At 28.4% G+C, this 24994-nt stretch overlaps 1 protein-coding gene across 2 annotated transcripts; it reads left to right on the forward strand.

Annotated features, from left to right (window-relative positions):
* Positions 1-1974: 1974 nt before the first annotated feature.
* On the forward strand, positions 1975-21806 carry LOC105846246 (neuronal acetylcholine receptor subunit alpha-6). 2 transcript variants are annotated; one of them, XM_065791256.1, is made up of 6 exons: positions 1975-2185; positions 15394-15572; positions 15823-15932; positions 19708-19946; positions 20334-20534; positions 21103-21806. In XM_065791256.1, exons 1-6 carry the CDS (start codon positions 2104-2106, stop codon positions 21732-21734), a joined length of 1443 nt encoding a protein of 480 aa, XP_065647328.1. In that variant the 5' UTR covers positions 1975-2103; the 3' UTR covers positions 21735-21806. The 2 variants fall into 2 exon arrangements, with proteins under 2 accessions (XP_065647328.1, XP_065647329.1); XM_065791257.1 differs by lacking the exon at positions 15394-15572 and having other exon boundaries at positions 1998-2185.
* Positions 21807-24994: the final 3188 nt, after the last annotated feature.

A 24994-nucleotide genomic window follows, 5' to 3' on the forward strand; every position in this document is an offset into this window, starting at 1 on the left:
ACTTTATTAAATTTTTAAACAAATCCCCTTTTTTTTTACTTTATATAACTCGTTTGTTTGCTATAAAATCTAGTTGTGTTGGCAAAAAATAGATGGGCGGAAATCGATTATCTAATTTTTGGCATCGCCCCTTAATTAATTAATTATTAGTTCTTAATTAATTAATTATTAGTTCTTAATTAATTAATTATTAGTTCTTAAATAATTAATTATTAGTTCTTAATTAATTAATTATTAGTTCTTAATTAATTAATTATTAGTTCTTAATTAATTAATTATTAGTTCTTAATTAATTAATTATTAGTTCTTAAATAATTAATTATTAGTTCTTAATTAATTAATTATTAGTTCTTAATTAATTAATTATTAGTTCTTAATTAATTATTAGTTCTTAATTAATTATTAGTTCTTAATTAACTATTAGCTCTTAATTAATTAATTATTAGTTCTTAATTAGAATTCTTAATTAATTATTGTAGTTTTGTTAACTTTTACTACCTTTATTATTAAAGGTTTTGTTATATCAAAGTATACTTTGATATAACATTTATACTTTTACAAGTTTTGTAAAAGTATAAATGTTTAACACATATACTTTTACAAGTTTTTTCTAAATCCATGCAGTACTATAGTACTGCATGGATTTAGAAAAAACTTGTAAAAGTAATTATTTGTCGATGGAAGTTGAACTTTTATCAACAAGTAATTTGGATATTTTGGCAAAAATTACGATAAGTTTAAATTAATCTTAATTTTTGAATGTTTGAAGCAAAACAGTGTATTATTAAGTATTTTATCAACAGGATTTTAAAATGAAAGTTCTTGCTTTGGAGATACAGTGTAATTCTTTCTTCAGAACTATTATTTTTTTAAGAATTATTCCTCAACAGTTTAAAAATAATATTCCTCAACAAGAATAATAAGTTATAACACATAAGTGTTATATTTATTATTATATTTATACTTATTATTCTCATTTTTGTTTATTCATTTAAAAAAACATAATTTATGAAAATATTATAGAACATATGTTCTATAATATTTTCATATATTATGCTATATTAAATGAATAAATAAAAATGAAACGAGCAAAACATATACTATTTAGAAAAATATATTTAGAAAATTTTTGTACTTTCAAAAAATATTTGTACTTTTTGTAAAATGTATTATCTTTCTTCTTTTATTTTTTGATGTTTGGACTAAACTGCTAGTTTAAAATGAAATAAATATTTTAAACTTGTTTTAAAGCTTTTGAAGTTAGTCTATCCGTTGAAGTCCTTAAGCATCAGAAATGGCAATTCAAGACCCTTACAGCAGCTGATAAATGCTTTTGGATTACATTATCAAATAAAACTACACCGGAAAAATATAAAAATCTTCCTTGATGTGACAAAAGTATTTTATTGAAACCTTGCAAATATGAATACATTTGTTAACTATAAAACCACCTTTCTAAAAAAAGTTGCACAATAACAAAGTTGAGGAAAATTTTACCGATTTAGTTTTGCACAATAGGAAAGTGATGTAAACATGCTGGTAAATTTTGAAAGGTTTAATTTTAAAAAGGTAGATTTTCAATTTTTATGAAACTCTGTATTCAATTAATCAATTAAAATACTATGATGATAACCGTTGAATACAATTTCAAATTTACTGGCCAGTAATTGTTCATAATTAACCGGTAAAATTACCAATAAATTTTCCGGTATATTTTACTATCGTACCAAATAAATTTATCAAATTTATATTTACAAAGATTTTTCCGTAATAGACAAGTAGATTTTTTCCGCAATACTCAAACACCCGCCGTACTACACTTCATATGTACTAGCGCTTAAATTAACGAACAGGCTTAATGAGAAACAAAATGTTTATCTTTAAACAAATAGCAAGATCCTAAAATTTAATACTGATTTAATCTATCGCTATTGTTATGGATAATTGCGGAAAACTTAGTTAATAAACAGAATTTTTTTGTTCTTTTATATGATGATCGTTATTTATCAACAAATTTACAAAACGGAAAAAGTTTAATCTGTTCAAAAATTGTGTTAAAGTTTGAACTAAAATCAAGATCCTATTATACAATATGCTCAAATTATGCATCAAAATCCTTTTCTATACCTGTTAGTGGTTGTTGGAGTAAAATGCTTTGTGGAAACAAAAGGAGTGGGACACGATGGTATAAGAATTAATAAAAATAATTATTTACTTTACATTTAAAGAAATCAAGTTTGATATTGTTTAATAAACTTTATTTTTTAATAAACGTAATTAAGTATTCTACTTTTAGTGAAATATTTAAAATGTGAAATATAGTAAACCAGTTGATTTATGAACTTTTTAAAAATTATTGTTTATCTATTTAACGGTTAACATTTTACGGTATTTTTTCTTAATTAAAAACAAAACTCTTCAGCTAGAATCTTTGAATAAATATCAGGAGTTTAAAAGGCAAATTATACACATTTTTGATGTTTTATTTTATCTATTTAAAACCAATTAACTCTTCATTTCAATTTTTTGTTAATAAAATAAATGTAGAATTGGGATTACAGTTGAAGATGTCTTAGCAGTTGAGACAAACCAGTTATTTTTATAAACAGAATTGTTTTTAGTTAAATCTTTAAGAAAATTTTCCATTTTTAAAATTTTTTATCGATGACGACTATAACTATATGAGCCTTTGATGGTCATGTGCACGCAATGCTTTTGAAAATGTTAAAGCACTAAAACAACTATTTTAATGCTTTTAAATCATAATTACTAGTGTTAAACAAATTCAATTGATTTTTTTTATATTCTACTTAGGGGCGCCGCCAGCATTTTTTGGTCTTTGAGATATCTAACTTCCAGACATGGAGCAAACTCTAAACATTTATATGTTTATATTTATGTCAAAAAAGGATGCTTTGCAAAAAAGTGCGATGATTGGAACTTCGGAACAAAACAGCAATGTTTTGTTCCGAAAGAAATGAAATTTTTTTTGTATTATTTTGAACTAGACTTATATTCATCGATAAATTTTAAATTTCATAGTAAAATATTTTAGCCTTCAAAAATTATGACCATATAAAGTTTAAACCCCTCAATTTGAGGGGGTTGCAAATTTTACATTGTCATAATTTTTGAACGCTGAGAGATAATACTATGAAACTTATCGATGTATTTAAGTCTAGTTGAAAATAGTATAAAAAATATTTTAACAACTTGTTGTTCTCACGTTTGGGGCAGGAAAGGACATAATTTCGGGGCTTTTTGTTCTGAAGCTCCTATCATCGCAATTTTTTGAAAAGCATCATTATTTGACATAAGTATAAACATATAAATGCTTGAAGTTTGCTCCATGTCTGGAAGTTAGCTATCTCAAAGACCAAGAAATGCTGGCGTCCCCCCTGATTCTACTCTTATAAATTTATAACAATATTTTATACATTTTGTACGACTTTTTATATATTATACTCTGATAAATTTATAACAACATAATAATAAAATAAGGAGGGTGGAGGCGAGCTTTAATTCAAATTAACAAATCAATATTAACTTTAATAAAATTCGAACTTTAATAAAATTCGAACTTATTTAACAAACAAACGGGAAAAAACACAAAAGACTAACAGTTCTATTTGTGTTAATAAGTTCTTATAAATAATATTTTATAACTAATATAATATGGTAAAAGAATTCAAAGACACTCTGGATGCACTGGAGAGTAAACTGAGAATTGAATATGAATCAAAAATTAATTATGCAGTAGCAGATTTGAATAAAAAGATTCAATCTTTAATAACAGTTGAATAAAAAGATTCAATCATAATAATAGTTGCTGATTTAACTAAAAAAAATGAAGATTTAAACAATAAAGTTGTAAATGTTATTGCCCTGCTCCGAATGAAGCTTGGAATATTGTAACTGGTAGAAAGTTGAATAAAAATCAATCTCAGATTGATATTATTAATACGGTTTCAAATGAAAATAAAGAAATTGAAAAATGAGAGAAGAAATTTTTGGTTTAAAAGAATCAACTTTAACTGATGGCGCAGATATAAAGAAAGATGACGAAAGTTTCAGATTTATTTGATCAAGTATCGATAGAAAGACATTGTTTGATTTGTGTGTTCAGATTAAAATCTAAAAAGGGTATTGCACCAGTAATTGTCGAGTTATAAAAAAATCTCACCGTAAGTTTAAGGATATTTATGTAAATCCTGATTTAACCGATGCCCTGAGAAACTTGGATAAACAACTCAGAGATAAATGTAAAGAATTAAATAAACAGCTAAACCTGAAAGTCGATTGGGATAAAGTTAAAAGCTATCACGTAATTAGAAGTAAACAAGTGGTGTTAATAAACAAATAGCAATTGTTGTTCAAGTCTTCACAGAGTAACACTAACACAAATAATTATAGACATTCTATATATATTCTTTTAAAGTGCTAATACACTGCTGGTAAACGAAATGAATCAAGAACTTAAAAAAGGTTTAAAAACAAAAAAATTGATTATTTAACAGGTTGCAAATACAAATGCAACCTCTTTAAATAATAAATTTGACGAATTCATTGATAATATATCCAGATCTAAGGCTCAAGTTATATTTGTGTGCGAGACTTGGTGGTCAGTAATGTCTACTACTAATATTCTGGGTTCTAATCTGTTTTGAAAGGATCGTCAATTTAGTCGTGGTGGTGGAGTATGTATTTATATACAAGAGAATATTAAATCTTATGAAATCAATGAACAATCTCTAATAAATGAAAATATTGAGCAAGTATGGTGTTTGATTGAACTTGGCGAAAAGAAAATTTTATGTGGTTGTATTTACCGGACAGGTCTATTATTGTATTTACCGGACAGTAATAATGAAAAGTGTGTCGACATGATAAAATCATTAAAGCAGGCATATGTACTCAAACAAAATAACAAATGATCTGGTATTTTAATATATGATGATTTTAACTATGAAAGCATCAAGTGGAACAACGGAAACTTTAGTGAAATTATAAGAGTGACACAACAGCAAGTATGTTAATTGAGTCGTTACATGACTGTTACCTGTACCAAAATGTTATCCATCCTAGTTTTCAAGTAAAGTTTGGTATAGATACTAACATTTTAGACCTCATTTTAACTGATAATAGCAACAAAGTTTATATTCTGGATCATTTCCCAACGTTAGGTGGCATCGATCATGGTCATCATATTTTGAAATTTACATTTGGATATGAAAATAGGTCTAATTTAATAATATCACAACAAACAATAAGGAAGGAAAAATTTTTATGGAAAAAAGGAAACTATAAAGCGCTAAATTTGTATTTTAATAACATAAACTGGGTACGAGAATTTGAAGGGCTTGGTGTTACTGAATGTTACAAAAAATGGATTAGAAAATATAAAATAGGGTGTGAAAAATATATTCCAACACTGAATTTAGATAAAAACTCTTCTCAACACAAAAACAACTCATTGAGGATGACAAGTGAACTTAAAAGTATGTGTAAAGAAAAACAAAAAGTTGGTTTAGAAACAGAAATTAGGTTTTAAAAGTCTTTTAGAAGTCAATAAGTATAAAAAATTAAATAAAGATATAAAAAAACTTGTCAAAATAAGTATTCGTAATTTTGAAAGAAACTTGGCACTTAATTCAAAAAACAATTCTAAAAGTGTCTATGCATATATAAATAACAAAACAAGATTTAAAGACTATATCAAAGCGATAAAGCTACATAATGGCATTATAACTACTGATAATCAAGAGATAGTAAACACTCTTAATGAATTTTTTGCATCTGTTTTTATACAAGATGATTCATCAGAAGAAGTTTTAGGCAACAAACTTTTCAAAAAATGTCCTGATCCATATTTTAGTATTCCTATTATTTAGAAACATTTGAGTAATTTAAACATGTACAAATCAGTAGGTCCTGATAATGTTCACCCAAAAGTTTAAAGGGAATGTTCAGAATCTTTGTCGAGTTGTTTAGCATTAATTTTTCATAAACCTTTTAGTACAGGAACTATTTTAAAGTTATGGTCATGTGCAAACGTTGTTCCGTTATTCAAAAATGGTAATAAACTAGATCTAACAAGACTGGTTTTATTAACATCAATCGTTGGTAAAATTATGGAGCAAATTATTAGAGATTGTATGATAGTGTTTCTCATTGAAAACAATATAGTTTCTAAAGAGCAACATGGTTTTGTTAACAATAAAAGTTGTTTAACAAACCTGTTGGAAACATTCGAATTAATCACGCAAGCGTATGAAAAGGACGTTTCAGTTGATGTTTTATTTTTGAATTTCAAAGAAGCATTTGATTTAGTCTCACAGGAAATTACTGAAAAAATTATGGAGACTTGGATTTGGGTCATCTTTGTTAAATTGGTGTAAATCATTTTTGTCAGATCGAACTCAGAAGGTAGTGATAGGATAATATATTTCAAGTTGGAAGATGGTTACTAGTGGAGTACCGCAAGGTTCAGTACTCGGACCTCTTTTATTTGTTATCTTCATTAATGACCTATGTAGATGGATTATTAAAGTCACTAATTTATATGCAGACGATACAAAGTTATTTCAATCAATCATTCATATGATGATAATAAATTATTACAAGAGGACGATACAAAGTTAAATTAAATTTAATGAATCAAAATGTTAAGTCATGTACATCGGTAAAAAGAATCCTAGATATGAATATAAGTTGAACAACTCTGTTTTAACAGAAACAACAATATAAAAAGATCTTGGGATTTTTATTTCAAATAATCTAGAGTGGAAATATCATATTAATTCAGCTAAAGGCAAACCAAACAGAAAATTAGGCATGATCAAAAACTCTTTTAAGTATTTAGATGAATTTTCATTAAAGTTACTATACAAATTGTTAGTACGTTCTCATTTGGAATACGGAGCAGCAGTTTGGAGTCCATTTTGGAAGAAGGGTATTGACAATCTTGAACTCGTGCAACACAGGGCTACTAGAATCAAATCTTTAAGGGGGAAATCATATGAAGAAAGGTTAAAGATACTTGAACTGCCAACTTTGCATGATAGAAGAAGAAAAGGTGATCTGATTCAAATGTATAAGATCTCAAAAGGAAAAGATATTGTTAATTTTCACCACCCTCCATTAAATTTTTAGCTGGAACGATCAAGTAGAAGTAGCAATTGTAGAATACGCAGACAATTTACCGATAATTTATTTCTTCACAAACAGAGTTACAAAGGATTAAAATTCTCTTCCTCGATGAATAATAGATAAAGATAGCTTAAACCTTTTTACAAACAGCATTGATAAATTTTTTGGTTTCTGAACACTATATTTTGTAATCGGCTGTCATATTCTTAATTCTACGTAATTAAGACTCAACACACCTCAAATACGTACAGCATCTTTTCCATTCTATTCTATTCTATTTTAAATGCATTGAACCCATGAATGCGAGTTAAAGTAAACAATTTTACAGAGCGTTTATACATGTTCATAACAACAGTCTTACATTGCATCTAATTTTAATATATTTCATTCATATCCAGACTATAAAAATATGATATGTACAGGACCGTCCCGAAGAGGTCTCTACACCCCCGTTTGGGACGACCCTGGCTATGTATCCAAACGAGCCATTTTTTAGATAAAAGAATTTGTTCATTCTTTTATACAAAACATAAATGTGAACCTCATATGCAAAGCCTACCTAAAACCTTGAATATTTATGTTAATTACTTTTAATTGAATCTAGAAGCAAATACAAAAAATATTTTTTGACTGTGTTGACTGGATATTTTTTAGAGAAGTGTAGAACGGATATTTTTTGCAACAATTCATAAAAAACTTAGAGCAGCCGTAGCGCAGTGGTTAGCGCGCTTGCCTCAGAAGCTTCTGACGTCAGAAGCTAAAGATCGTCAGAAGCTTCTGACGTCAGAAGCTTGAGATCCGTGGATCAACGCTACCTCTAGGCAAGCTTTATAAAATTGCAAAGGAAGGAGGCGTGAACTTCCTTTCTAATGTTCTTCCGCGGTGCTCTGTGATAAGACTGTAAGGAATTCTTGGGGCACTTAAAGTAATATTAAAAAAGATAAAAATAGTAATAAAAATTTGTGATAGCATAAGTGATACTATTTATCGTTTAACTTATACTAACTTTCAGTTATTAACATTATTTTAGGCTGTTTAAAATGTTTAAAAAACACTAACTTTTACTAAATTCCATTTTCTGACAATACTACCTGTACAATTATTTTATTACTTTTGCATTAATAGAAAAAAAATTTACAGAGACTGCAATTAAAAAGTTATTTTAGTAAAATATTTGCTATTTTAAAGACTGTATTCACAAACAGAATATCTAGACATGAACGAGCATTTATTTAAGCCAGTTTAGTGTGCGTGGATGTTCAGAAATCAAGAAATTATTTGGTTTTAATTTTCCAATCAGTATTGTTACTGAGATGTAAAAATGAGCTACATTAGATATATTAGCCCATTATTATATTTCAAAACTAACTAATAACTTTCAAAACTCTTTTATGGAGAGAGTTGATATTTATTTAAAGAAACGCTTTATCAATCAGTACAATTATGCAACAAAAATACTTAGTTTTAATATACAACTGAATGATCAGGACAAAAGATTGTATACAAATAAAAAATACTTGCTTGTACACGTAATTTATTTGTGTGTAGAAGCTGCTACCGGTTTTTGCATTTAATCTGGCGGTTTTTTGCATTCAATCTGGCGGTTTTTCTTTATCATGATAAATAGTTTTGCTTTTATTGCTTCATTTAATTCAACTTCTTTATATACAATTTAAGACCGTTTTCTCTTTAACTTTTTAAAACTCTAAAATAAATAACGCACGAAGCCAACGCTCAGAAATTAATGTTGAAGTAAGAAATTTGATCAATAATCTTGTAATTAACGAAGGGAAAAGTGTAAAAGAAGTATCGGAACTTAGGCATAAAAGTGAGACTTCACTACGACGCCTAGTTCATCGATATATATCAACAGTTAATATCAATCCTGGTATTAGAGGTGGTTTTCGACTGTCAGGTTGTACTGAGGAAATAAGAAATAAGCTACACGAGTTAATTGGAGATAACAGAAACTATAATCTAAAGGAGATAAAGGTAGAATTGGGAATTGATTATAGCGATGGTTAAAAAAATTGAATTATACATAAAAAATTTTAAGAACATATGTTTTAAAATTTTGTCACAGAATTTTAAAAACATATGATTCATGGTATTTAAACTTGACATTCCAACAACGTTACAGAAATATCATTTATACTGATCAAAGTCTGTTCAATCTTAAGTAAAGAGACATTCTCGAAAATTAAGAATACTACAAGAGGACAAATAGCTCCGATCGGAAATAACAATTTATTAGAACGAATTAGGAACGGTTGTGAGCACATTACTGAACATAATCTTTCAAACTTTGTGAGACACTGCGTATCTTTTCTTACGCAATGTGTTTATGGAGACGACATTAATAGAGAATAAAAGTCGTAATTTTTTTCGAACTTGTTATGTTTTGATATATATATATATATATATATATATATATATATATATATATATATAAATTATTTCTGAAAATATAATTTCTTTCTCATAAGCCATTATTGATTAAACACAGTGTAAAATGGTTTAAGTTTGATAAGTGATTTTTTACTAATTTATTATTATTATTATTGCTATTATTATCATTATTAATATTATTACTCAATGCTATTTGATTATACTATTTGTTACACATCTATATTTATTTTTAACTGGAATATGTGGAATATTTTTTATTACTAATCATTTAAGCAATTCATAACATGCATTATAAAATTGATATAAATTTTAAATCCGCCAGATTGAATGCAAAACACCCCCAGATTAATTGCAAAATACCGCCAGGTTAAATGCAAAAAAACGCCAGATTAAATGCAAAAGACCGCCAGGTTAAACGCAAAAAACCGCCAGATTAAAGAAAAGACCACCAGATTCGTGAAAAAAACCACCAGGATAATGGCAAAAACCGGTATTCCTTTTTCTTTATATAAGCAAATGGAAAGATTAAAAAGATACATGGACACGGGGTGTATAGCAAAACCACCATTCAGATGCTTCTTTGGAAAGACGATAGATAAATCGATAGCTAGATATTTAAAAATAATCTACCGTAACTAAATTAATTTCCAAATGATAGCTGCTCCGGCCATATATGCAACATTAGGCCGGGTGAATAAAAGAAAGCAATTGCTTTCACTCAGTAATCGGTCAGCTTCACGTAAATAAAAATTTTAGAAATTTTTCTTATTTTTTTACTCACGTAAAGCTGACCAATTACTAAGCAAATTGTTAAACTCTACGTGAATAAAAATTTGTGGTAAACTCCTTAAGTTTTTATTCACGTAAAACTGACCAGTTAATGAGTAAAAGCAATTGCTTTTTTTTATTCACCCGGCCTTTTAGTGAGAAAGTAGCGTAAACTTGTTTTTGAATGCTCTTCCACGGTGCTCTTCAAAAAAAACCTTAGAGCAATTTAATAACAAAAAAAATGTTGTATTGTAATTAATTTAATTTCAATTTATCACCAAAAAATATTTATATGAACCTTTTTTGGCGATATTTTTTTTTTTTGTCTTTTCTGTGTATATATATATATACATTCCGTAAGTTACTAACAAGATATATAGGTAGCAGGGGCGAGAAGAATACAAATATGTCTAATGTGTAATATGATTAATTTAATTTTTGATGGATTTCCATGATAACGCAGAAAATCCTCTGTTTACAAGTCCGTAATAAGGAATTTAAATCTTCAAAATATAATTGATTTAAAAATTATTTCTGAGATAATGTTAAGTACAAAAGTTAAATAATAGTTATTTTTTTAAAAACTGCCCTCTAAAAACAACTTGGATTTGAGTTTAATACAAGGTGGCCCATAAGTCACTTTACATTTTAGAAATTAAATTTTTTTTAAATGACTGTATTTAATTAATTATTTTTTTATTGCAAAGTTTAGAGTCTGTAAGTTAGTTCTGATTTGGTTACGAAAAATAATGTCTCTTAAATAGCCTCCATTCTCGGCTTCACAAAGTCAAGCTCTTTCTAAGCTATTCTCCATGACACTTCTTAACATCTGAGGTTGTAGGAGGATTTTCCGGCCGTATGTTTGCCTTAAGTTTTTGAATAGTTCGGGGCTTATTTGCATACACTTTGTTTTTAAGATATCCCCAAAGCGAAAAGTCTGGTGCCGTCAAATCAGGCGAACGTGTAGGCCATTCAAAATCGGAATTACGAGAGATAAAACAATCCTGAAACATTTTAGTTAACAACTGCATTGTGGCTCTAGCGGTATGTGCAGCTGCTCCATCTTATTGCCACCAATACCCTGCCATGTTTGCTAACTGAGGTTGAACAAAATTCGTTAGCATGTTTCGATATATCTCAGCGGTTACAGTCACAGCATTTTCATTGCATCTTCAAAGAAGAAGGGCCCAATAACCCTATCTGATGTTATTCCACACCATGCTGTGACTTTAACCGGGTGCAATGGACTTGCATGAACTTGGCGTAAATTTTCTGTGATATGAATCTGATAATTTGCTTATTCACATGTCAATTCAAATGGAAATGAGCTTCATCTCTTATGATGAACTTGTGAATAAACTCATTGACTATTCTTGCAATTCTCTGAAATCTGATAGCATAATTTAGTTATTTTTAAAAGTCTGGTGGTTGTAAAGATTGCACTAATAGAATCTTGTAAGGGTACATGTGCAGGTCTCTTTGGATGCGCTGCAGAGAACTCCGTGAGGTGTCAAGTTCTTGAGAACGCCTTCGAGTGGATGTGGTTGGGTTCTCTTCAATGCTATAGCTCGCAGTTTCAGTATTTTCACGTTTACGTACTGAACAACCTCGTCCACTTCTAGACCTGTCACTTACAGAGCCATGGTCTTGAAAACACATTACTAGGTTCAATATTGTAGGCCTACTAGGGGGATGTCGAACTTGGAAATGGCGCATATACGATCTTTGTGTTGCAACAATTGACCGTCTATTTTCAAAGTAAAATTCAATTATCTTCACTCGTTGTTCTATTGTCAACTTATCCATACCTAAAATCTCCAAAGATTATATTTTTTAATAAAAAAGAAATAGAAATATATTAATAGAAAAAAGTTACTTAACTTTTAAAATGTAAAATGACTTACGGCCCACCTTGTATAAAAAAAGTTCATGCAGTATTAAAGCAGTCAATATATTTAAAAATAGTTATACGCTGCCTTTTTATTAAAATCATTTTATATATCCTATAACAATAATATGACTTTCAAAGAATATATACAGTAGGGGAGACCTAGGCTAGTTGGCTCGGTTTTTACTCTATGAGCTCTGCAGCCCTAACAGTACATTTTTTTGAAAATATTAAAGCGTAGTCTTAAAGAGTATGAGTTAGGGTAACTTATAAAAGTTGAATTCATTTACAAAAAAAATTTCTTGAGGCCTCTCCGGGCCCTCAAAAAAAAAAAAAATTTGCGCCAACTTATCCCACCACGGGGTAAGTTGGCGCAAACTATAAAAATGATTATTAATGCACTATTAAGTGCAAAATTAATAGAAATTTTTTTATTAATAATTTTTGCAATAGTTTTATCCCAAAATTTAATATTACTTTTAGCTGGTACCAAATATTAGTCCGTATAAAAGCCAAAACAGTAGCTCATTTTTTATCTGTAAAAAAAAAAATTAAAAAAAATTTTTTTTAATTTTTTTGTAAGAATAAATTTTTTCAATATTGTTAAAAATTAAAAAAAAATAATAATAATAATTTTATAAAAATATAGATTTTTTTTTCCATAGTAAATGCTATGAGCCAACTTACCACATGAAAATTTTGCCAACTTACCCCGAAAGCTTTTTTTCAACCAACAGTCTATAGATCCTGAAAAACGGCAACTTTTAAAAAAAGTCTGACTGGAAATAGTAAACTAGTTGTGACTTGAACTTTTACAATAACGTTTTTTTCATACGACTAACTATTTTCTTTGTAAAGTAAAAAGGAAGCGATTTTTAAAAGTTACGTTTTTGTCCAAAAAACGCATAAATCTCAATATCTCCCATGCGCATGCGCGAATCCTGACAATACTACAGTGAATGATGAAATGGTCAATAAGGAAGTTTCTATGTAATTTTTGTCACTTTCTGATGAAAGTCTCAGAAGATAAACGCAGTTCGTCAACTTACCCCTGCGGTCAACTAGCCCTGGTCTTCCCTACTGTGAATAAGTTTTAGACCACTTACATTTTTTCAAAAAATTCCGGAGAATTCTTCTCTAATATTTAGGTTTGTAGTTCTAAATTATAAACTTATTAAAACACATGTATTTCACACAAAATATGGAACAATTACAAACTTTTTAATGTCAAACTTCATAAAAAACTCTGTTTAAACACTCGGGCTGAAAGGTTTCTTCAATTCTTCTTCAAACATATTGGCGTCCTTTCATTCCAAAAACTTCGAATTTGGACTCATCGGTGTACAGAACCCGATTAAACATTTCCTGGGCCCAATCTTTGTGTTGTTTTGCTTATTTAATTCGTTTTTCTTTATTTTCACACCCTAATAATGGTTTTCGAATTGCAACACACCCTCTTAATCCCGATTTAAGTAGGTACCGTCGAATAAAAGAAGAACTGACATTTTTCCCAGTTGCTGTGTTAATGTCTTTTGCCAGCTCGGTTGATGCTTTTTTTGTATTTCTTAAAGATAGGGTTTTTAAATATTTATTGTCATCTTTTGTTAGCTTAGGAGGTCTACCGCTTTTTTTCTATCTTTAAGGGAGCCAGTTTCTCCGATTTCTGTAACAGCATTCTTCAAATATCCTGTTTTGGATGTAGTTGTTATGACACATTAATAAATAAACAAACAAATCCCTCATGTTTACTCTTCAATTTTGTTTATTTATTCAAAATAATATATTCTTTCAACTTTTCTTAAATATTATTAAACTTAAGTACTCTTTGAAAAAATTACATAGGAAAAAAATTGTAAATACGTCTAATTATACAAGTGGTCTAAAACTTATTCACAGTACTATATATATATGTATATATATATATATATATATATATATATATATATATATATATATATATATATATATATATATATATATATATATATATATATATATATATCTGTGTGTGTGAGTGTGTTAAAGATTAAGATTAAAGAACAAAGTTGCTAGTTAGCATAGTTCACTAAAACTTATTCACATAAAAAGAAAGCACCCTTTTGTAACGGTGCAACGATTCAAAAAACTTCTGATATGATACATTTTTTATACTTGGGTTAACAAAAAAACTCTAAAAAAAATAAACTCTTGTTGTCTTTAACAAAAGTCAAATAGTAGCAAAAACAAAATAACTTTTGTAAAGGTTTTGATACCATTTAACTTATTTTATTAAAAAAAATTAAACTGTGTTAGTGTTGGAACTGCAAACTATTTATAAAAATATATACTTTTTTAATTATTTATATAATAAACAACGATAACATTGTTTTTTAAAGAAACATTAGGTTCTCAAATAAATTTTCATCTTGTTTAAAAAATTACAAAAAATATTTTAAAATAACAATTTCCAAAATTTTTTGACACGTAATGGTATTTTTGTTCCCAACCTCTAATTTACGCAATCCATCGTGCATTAGAAACAACAAACAAAAAATTTTTAAAAACATTCTTTTTACAGGTAAGTACTGAGCATACAAGAATTTGAAGTTTAAAATATACCTGAAAGTTACTAAACTCAAATACCAAAAAACCCTGGATCCTTGTTATACTTTTCGGGTTCGGCATGTTAAAAAGGACTATTATGCTAAACTTCTTGCTGTGTTTATTGTCATTTTAATTTGACTTGGCGCTTTTCTTACGAAAGTAAAAAGTAACTCTGGTCAAATTAGGTGTTCTAAAAAATAGATATGTTACCCGACACTTTTTTGCTTTTTTTTACTCAAAATTTATCGAATTTACGAAAAAGTAGTTAAGAGTATAATTAGAAGTTAAAAAAAGTACAAATGGTTAGGAAGCGAGTGATAAATAAAACTAGAAAGCTTAGTTAAAGGTTTGTAAGGCGTAACTTTACTGATTTGCATTATAAAAACTTTTATTAAATAAAAAAAGTACGTTCGGAAAACATTAAACTAAAAATTTTACACCTCTTTCCTTACAAGTGTTGTAAATATGGCCAAAGCTGGCATCGAACCGAAAAACCACTGAGATACACCCGCTCAAATTTTTTATAATAACACATAAGTAATACAAGTTCTAAAATCTAATGCACTATTGTTATACCAATTAACATTTTTTTCCAGGTCCAATAGTTATAACTGACGAAATGAGACTTCATAATGATTTGTTTTTAAATCGAACAAGAACCGTTTTTCCCCTAACAAGTGGTACGCTTAAAGTTAGCTTTGGTCTCTCCTTGGTTTCTGTTGTTGACATTGATATTGGAAATGAGATAGTTATAACAAACATAAATGTTCGACAAGTAATTAGTTAAATGTGTTACTTATTTTTGAGAACTTGGGCCTAAAACATCCTAATTTTATCAGGATTATTTTAATTTTTAGAAGTCCTGATTTTAAAATTAAGTTTTTGTTCGAAATAAAAACATTTTGAAAAAGTAGCATTTTTAAGATCAGAAAAAGCTTCTTAAAATATGGGTAATACTGATAACATCAGGACATCTAATCACCCTAAATATGTAGACATGCTTTAATATAAAAAGTTAATTTTAGAAATGGATCAATCCTTTATTAACATGGAAGAAGGAAGATTACAACAATATTTCACTTATCAATGTCAGATCGGAACTGGTTTGGACACCTGATATTTTTGTTTTTTATAAGTATGTTTTTTTCTTTATAACATTTTTTTCCCAGTGTAAATAAATGTATAATACTCCAATTTTAAAAAACGTAAAATACGCGGAGCATAATCCTTTACAATATTCAAATAATAGTTTAATTGCAACTAAGATCTAATAGCATTTTTTCTGGAATATATTTATTTAATACTAAATTTTCAACTCGCTTAAACAAACTTGTTTGTTTTCAGAATACTTTCAACATATTTTTTGCCAAATAGTCGGTTAAAGATTTTTGGCCTAATTTTATCATCATCAAGCTTTTTAAGAAGAGCTCTTAACAATAGTTTATTGTAATGCGGTATAAGGTTTGTTTTATTGTGCAATAAAGCTTGTTTTAACAATAATTTGTTTTAATGTGCAATATAACAATTTGGTGAATTTTAAAAAAATAACAGTAAGGTGTAGTTTTCTTTTAAAAAACTATTCTAGTTTTACCGCTTAGTCTCTTTTTGGTCCAGAAGCAGTATTATTAAGAAGAACAGCCTGTATTCTTTTCACGCTGTAATGTAATGTTTTTATAAAACACTGATTTCGGCTGTAACAATAAAGGCGTAGTTTTTTAATGGAATGGTTTTGAATTTACATTTTAAAATTACTATAGATCTTGAATCGTCTCCTGATTTTTACCAGTTATCAATAAGCTGATAAATTTTAAAATGAGTTAAATTTGCAGTTGCTTATTTGTGATTTGAAAAGTTTTATAGAACCAAGATTGCTTTTCAAATTAAATGTTGAAACAAGTTTATTTATTTACAAAAGCATGGGCCGAAACTTTTAAATCTCCCTGAAACAAACCTTTTCAGTCCACCTCTGGCAACAGCTTTGGTTACTACTGGCAACAACTTTTTTTCAATAGGAAAAAAGAGTAATACGATAAAACTTAACTTTCTGCATTTTGTAAATTTTAACTACTAATGTATACACAATGTGTAAGAATATAATATATCATCTTCTTATAAATTGTGTATACTTATGTATTATATAAAATATATAAGTATAAAACTTATATATTTTATATAATATATAAGTTTTATACAGTATATTATATTTTTAATTATAAACTATTTTAATTTATTTAAGAAATTACAAAAGTAAACTCGTTTAAAATTAACCTTGTAAAAATATTACTCGTAAAAGCGGCGATCGTTGATAAAAACTTTTTTTATAACTTCTTAAAATGAAAGAAAAAGGGCGGATGCAGCATTTTTTTTCTTCATGTTTTCTTCTTCATGCTAATTTTCAAATAAAAAGCAAACTCCAATCTTTTTATTTAAACTGTTAAATACATGTTTATACTATTGTCAAATATGAAAGCATTACAAATAACTGCGATGGTTGGAGCCTGGGAACAAAAAAGGCCTCAATTTCTAGCTACATCTGTCCCTAACGTAAGAGGAACAAGTTGATAAAATATTTACTCAACTGTTCTCGACTAAACTTATCTTCAATTTAGATAAATTTTAAATTTCATATAATAATCTCTTAGTGTTCAAAAATTATGACCACAGAGAGTTTGAACCACCCCATTTGAAGGGGTTACAAATTTTGTAAGGTTATGATTGAGGTCAGAGATTATTGTATGAAAATTAAAATTTATCAATATAGATAAATTTAGTTGAGAATAGTAAAAAAAAATGTTTTATCAACATGTGCTCTCACGTTTGGGGCAGGTGTGGTTAGAGTTAGGGCTTTTTTGTTCCCAGTCTCCAATTACCGCAATTTTTTTGCAAAGCATCCTTATTTGACATAAATACAAATGTATAAATTTTTGGAATTTGTTTTATGGTTGGAAATTAGCTCTCTAACATCAAAAAGTGCTGCATCTCTAACGTCAAAAAGTGCTGCATCTCTAACGTCAAAAAGTGCTGCATCTCTAACATCAAAAGCTTAAAGTACATTTAACTAACTTAATTAATTCAAGTGTAAGTCAAGGCAAAAATATTGCGAAAAACTTAGCCGCTAATTCGACTTTTGAATCTAATGACCGAGGTCTTCCTGATTTTTTATGCCATTCCACTTAAACAGGTCAATCCATCGTTAGGCATCTAAATCTTCCCGACTTCCAATTAAACTCTTCTGTGGCTTGTAGTCCAGACAGCGTTTCTTTAATAGCCCTACAAAAGGGTTGTCCAGAACTCTCTTTTTTTAACTACTTAATAAATGATTGACTGAATCTTGTTTTCATTCCTGCTGGAAAATGACATCTGTGGTTTGAATTTATATCGACTCTGGAGAACATTCTGACCTTTATAACTCTCGTCCGATCATTTTTCTCTCTATTGGTCTTTGAGTCTTAATGCAAAAAATTTCTACCCTCTCATCTTGAGTTTAATAATTTACTCTCTAACAATCAATATGTTTTCAATCTTCATGTTCTACGGCTGACTTTCTAACTGCTTTAACTGAAAGATTTTAGTGTGTATTAGATGGGGACAGCAAGGCAAAGGCCATAATTAAGTTTTTGACGCTAAATAAAGTTTTTGATGCTGTTCTTCTTCATAACCTTGCTTCATGAGATGTATCTGTGAAAATCTTTAAGATTATCAAATGATTTCTTTCTAACCGCAGTATTAAAGTCACCCTTATAGGCCAATACTCTTATTCATTTACAGTAACTTTGAAGTTACCTTAAGATTCTATCCTTGTTTCTATATAATTTCTTATATACATTAATGATATAGTTGACAATCTAACAATTAAAGTGGCTCTATTTGGAGACGACTCAGCTTTATACTCCTGCCTTGACAAAATGTTTGCTCTTTTTTATCGCTTAAAACAAGCAGCCGATCTCAAATCTGATCACTCTTTTGCAACTACTTAAAGCTTGCTGTGGCTTGTGAATTTTAACTCTTGCAATAACTCAGTTATTTAATGCAAAAATATATAGCAATATTGTTGACATTTCTATATTAATGAACAGCAGCACTCTCGCTGAGTCCTCTTCTTTACGTTTTATTGGATTTTCACACTCTAATAACCTAAATATAGAAAAATATAAAAAAAAGAAACTAAATATACAATGGATTGCAAAGTTAGCGTTTAACAATATCAATTTAAAGATATCATAGTTGCTGCTCGAAGGAGCTATCATCTTTAGTTCCATAAATCAAAACTTATTCCCGCTTGACTGACATTCAGCAAAGTTAAATCCTTTTACAGTAACTGTCCCATCAAGCTCTAAAAACTTATATTCATCTAAATTTTCCCCTGCACTTCAATGCTTTGAAAGTCTTTTCATATTTTCCTGACTCATACAAATCTCAACAGTTGAAGTCTTTTGTCAACCGTTTTCTTGTTCTTTAATTTTATACTTTGTTTTCTAGTAACTGCCAACTTAGCTTTGTTGGGAGTAAAATAGAATTAAAAAAAAAAAAACTAATTTAATTTTTAAATTTAAAACATTTAACTTTTATTTAACTTAAATTTAAATATTCAAAATTTCAATTTTAAATACTTGTAAATGGTTTAGAGAAATCGTGTTTGCTTTTTAAAAAAGTTGCGCTAAATTTGATTTACTTTTTATTATTTGAGTTATTTTTAAACAAAAAATTTATTGGTTATTATTTGGTATAAGCTTAAAAGGTTATTTTAGGTTGTTTTTTTTTAAGTGTGTGTGTGTGTATAGGTGCACGTTTGGGTGTGTGCGTGTGTGTGTGTGTGTGTGTGTGAGTGTATGTATATTCTGCTTTTATAACATATCTAATTTAGCAATTAATTTTAAAACATTTTACAGTATTACTTAACACAAATTTAGTGTAGAAGAAGACAAGAAATATAATGGTCTATTGGACACTTTTAAAACTTTTATCATTGTATCAAGTGATGGTTTGCATGAATGGAATGCACCAGTGATGTTTCACATGAGCTGTACAATGAATGTTAAAGATTTTCCATTTGAAACACAAACTTGTCCGATGCAGTTTAGTAGTTTAACTTATACATCGGAAAGAGTAGATCTAGTCCCCGATAATGTTGATATGAAACTATACTCTCGTAAGATTTATTATTATTTTTGAAAATAAAATGTGTAACTACAATCTATAACTACATTAGATAAAATTAAATTCTCTACATTCGATAATATTAAACTCTCAACATTCGATAATATTAAACTCTCAACATTCAATAATATTAAACTCTCTTCATTCGATGATATTAAACTTTCTACACTCGATAATATTAAACTCTCTACATTCGATAATATTACACTCTCTACATTCGGTAATATTAAATTCTCTACATTCGATAATATTAAACTCTCTACATTAGGTAATATTAACTTATGTTCTCGTAAAATATATTTTAAAAATAAAATGTGTAGTTTTTTTTTTCATATAATTAAACAAAACTCTAAACGTAAAAGTAATCTTTATAATTTAGCTAGCGCCGAATGGTTATATATCTCCATGGAGAAAGTAAGCGAGCCAAAAATGTATCCTCACTCGACTACACCACACGTGGATGTTACGTACACCTTAATAATGAAGCGAAAACCACTATATCTTCTTTTGAATCTAGTAATACCAAATGCCATATTTGTATTTTTAACTGTCCTCGTTTTTGTTTTGCCAGTATATAAAGGTAACCCAAAAGTTATTTTACTACTATTACAGGATAGTTGTTACATTACATTATGATACTACCATTACATTATGATACTACCATTACATTATGATACTACCATTACATTATGATACTACCATTGCATTATGATACTACCATTACATTATAAAACTACCATTACATTATGATACTACCATTACATTATGATACTACCATTGCATTATGATACTACCATTACATTATAAAACTACCATTACATTATGATACTACCATTACATTATGATACTACCATTGCATTATGATACTACCATTACATTATAAAACTACCATTACAGTATGATCTTCATTACATTATGATACTACCATTACATTATGATACTACCATTACATTATGATACTACCATTACATTATGATCTTCATTACATTAAACTTCATTAACTTTTATTAATAAGTTAGATTTTGTAACTATTATTATAAATACTAACGATTTTTAGCGAGTAGTTTTAGTAATTATCTGATCAAAATTTTTTAATAGTTGTTTTTTTTGTTGTTGTTGTTGTTGATACTTTTTATTTTTATACTTAGGTCAACGAACGCCTTACGTTGTTACAATTGTTCTTGCTATTGTTTGGTTTCTCGTGTCTTCGATAAACACGATGACGAGTGGTTCTGAAGGAGTTCCGTTATTTTCATGGTTTGTGAGCCTTAGCTTGATTGTTGTGGTATTTTTAATGTTTTGCTTATGTTACTCTTCCACTTGCTACTATGCGAATGCAAGTTTATCAGAGCTTCCGCTGTGGATTCGATATTATGTCCTAGGCATTTTAGCAAGATATTACGGTATCAAGTCAGAAAGGGTGCTCCCTCAATGGCGTAAAAAATTAGAAATTCTCAAGAAGCATGAAAATTTAAAAGAAAACACATCTTTAAAAAAATTGTTTGTAAAAGAATCGGACAAAAAACCAGGACTCTTGTGGTCAGCAAGTCATTTAACAAACCTTGATGAGTTATTCCAAGGTAAACCAAACGTTAAAGAAATCCACAAAAAAATTGACTACATACTCTGTCATATGGTTGAAAATGATGATGCTGAATGGCTTCAGACTGAATGGAGAATTGTTTCGTTGGTATTAGATCGACTTTTTTTAAGTTTATTTTTAGGAACACTTACCATGATTGTGTTTGGATGTTGTATTAGAATTGTATATATTCCGTAACTTTATTTAAAATATTGTTTATAATATTTGTTTAGGATCTAAATTTTTAAAATATAAATCGAATTTTTTTTATTTGTATATTTTTAATATGTTCAAAGTTCTATAATAAGTTGATATGTACCTGGTTGATTATGTGAGAAAGATCTAAAGCTTTTGCGTATACGTAAGACAGGATAAGTTAGCCATTTTCTGACTTTATAAAGCAATAAATAAGATCGTTTTTTAAACAAATGATTGAGGCATTTATAAAATGCACACCTTTTTCTATGAAAAAAGTTTTATATTATTTAATATGAATTTAGGCAAGATAAGTTTATAAAGTTTGTAAAAAAAAATTGCTTAAAAATAAACTAAAAAACTTATTAGTTGTTTATGTCAGTTTAACGACGAACTTTTAGCGACGAACTCTGTCCGAAATTAAAATGTTATAGTATTTTTCAAATACAGCTCAAAGGTTTTATTTCTATTACTATAATCTATATTTTTATATTATGGTTTTCATTAAAAACGTCAATATATTTGTCTTTATCTGATTTGTTGTTATCGTTTTCATCATTGCATGTATTTTTTTACTGTATTAAAAAGTTATAATTAAATGTTTTGACAAAGAAATAATTGAATTATATATAGTTCGTGTATTTACTGATGTAATTCTTGTCAATAAACTTGCCTAAGTTTTGCATGTACTACATTATAATGATAATATCTTGGTACCTGTTTCAAATCATAGCAAATTATATAAACTACAAAGTGAAAGAAATAAAAAGTGAAACCAGTAGTTAATCTCCTGGAAAAAGAGTTTTTGTTGTGTCTGAAATTTTTGATTCTATTTAAAAGAAGCTAGCCGGCAATTTCTTTGTCAAAAAATTTTTTTTCTTAAAAAGAAAAATACGTAAAATAAAGATAACATTAAATTGATACTCTTGTTGATTGCTTAAATAATGTTGGTGCAATGCAGTGGATTTTTTGTTTTTATAATATCCGATGGAAAATTTCAACATAATCATAATATACATAGTCTGGCCAGTTGAAGAGCGCTTTTGTTTATCTTATTGTTAGCGTTTTTTTACAACCCAGTCTACTAACTAGTGCACACTGTTTGTAAACAAAGACTCATTAAGAATAATATTTACAAAAAGGTTGTTGATTTATCCTTAGTATTTGCAAATGCCTGGTGCTAATTGTTCCATTTTTGGTTGTGGTACTTCTCGAAGAAATAAAGGTGTTTCACTTTTTAAGATACCATCCACCGATGATGATTTCAACAAAGAATGGAGGAAAAAACTTATACACATTATAACTAAAGATAGAGTAATTGACGAAAGCCTAAAGACCCAAATAAAATAAAAAAATTGTTTATTTGCGAAAAACATTACGAGGCTAACATGTTAATTGTCAATCCAATTAAAAAAGTTACTCTCAAGCCTGTTTCACTAAGTTGGCAGTTACTCTCAAGCCTGTTTCACTAACTACATTAAATCTTCCAGTTAAAAGCTTTTCATCGCAATGCTCTTCTTCGTGTTTGCTTATTCCCAAAGCACGAGGATCAGCTTCTTCTATATCCCTAAAGAGATCAGCTTTTCCTTCAATATCAGATGAAGCAGTTAATAGTAAGTCATATTAAGTCTTTTAAGGAATTGATTAAACGTATTAGTTTTCAAAAACTTGACTGGGATATAAATGCTAGTGAAACTTTTTTTAAATTGAGTAAGATGGATGATGTTCACACTGTTCCGAAGTACGAAATTTACATTGATAATAGTCTCTCATTTACTATTCGTATATTTTTATGGCTTCTACCAGATAATCATGAAATATACTTGCATTTAAAAAGACCAATGTTTAATACAACTATTTCTAACCTTAATTCAATTTTGTTATCATATAGGGGAACCTGTTGTACCTTTGACCACGTTGTACCTTTGGTCACTCTACTCTGTTGGCTTACTATTATTATTTAAAAAAAACGGAAAGTGTCATTTGAAATAGTAGTCCATGACAACTCTTCTTATCGTAAAACATTATACTTGGGATAGATGGTATTGATCCACAAGCAATTATAAGTTTTGACTCTCAAAAAGTAAATATTTGTGTTAATCTTATTCTGATTTTAAAACTGTGATAAATTGTTGTTTGATTCATCTACGACATTATAAACATTACCCAACATCTTTTTTTTGTTATGGAAAATTTTGGATGATTATGTCTGACCGTAAATGGGGATTAAGACAATAACTGTTAAAGAAACCCATCTCGTGTACCTTTGACCAGTCAAGGACGTTGTACCTTTGACCAATAAAAACTGCTTCCTCGGTAATTTGCGGACTTTAAGAGGGCAAGATTATAAAATTTATAATCTACCTTATTAGGCGTCGTCTGTGCTTTATTGCTTTTTAATGCAAAATTGTTTCTAGTATTATGATGATGAAATAATTCCATTGAATTTTAATGCAATTCACTATTTATTCTTGAACCACTACTACACTTAGAATAATCAATTTTGTTAATTTAGTTAGTTGGACAGCTGAAGCAATATTATTGTCAAGTTCATTTTATTACCTAGTTTCTGCTCAGCTATAGGGAATTAAATGTATCGAAATAGTTAATTAATTTTGTTAATATATTTTAGTTTTAAAATGCCAAGGAGCAAGATTGGTGTTTTTCGCAAAAAGATTTCCGAAATGGATATGCTAAATGCAGTGAATTTTGTGCTTCAACAAAAAATGAGTTTAAGTGAAGCTGCAAGACATTGCAACATTAAAAAGTCAACTTTAATATATCAGTTGAAGCAGTTTAAAAAATCTGGTAGTTGCGAATATTTATATTCACATACCAAACCAAAAAAAGTATTCTCAACTGAAGAAGAATTAATTTTGGTAAACTACTTGGCAGATGCTGCAAATATGCATTATGGACTTACATTAAAGCAGATAAGATCCTTTGCATATGAGTATGCTTTAGCAAATCATAAAAAAATTGAAACTTCATGGATGAAAAATAAATGTGCAGGTGAACAATGGCTGCGAGATTTTCGCAAAAGATATAATAACAAGCTATCTCTACGTAAACCACAACCTACAAGTCTTGGTAGATCTTCTGCATTCAATAGAGAAACTGTAAGAATTGTATATAAAAATTACAAAAATGTTTTAGAACGTTATCATTTTGACCCATCAAATATTTGGAACTGTGATGAAACAGGAATTACCACAGTCCACGTACCACCAAAAATTCTAGCTCCAAAAGGTAAAAAACAAATA

Source organism: Hydra vulgaris, chromosome 02 (genome assembly GCF_038396675.1).
Source record: "Hydra vulgaris chromosome 02, alternate assembly HydraT2T_AEP".
Lineage (NCBI taxonomy): Eukaryota > Metazoa > Cnidaria > Hydrozoa > Anthoathecata > Hydridae > Hydra > Hydra vulgaris.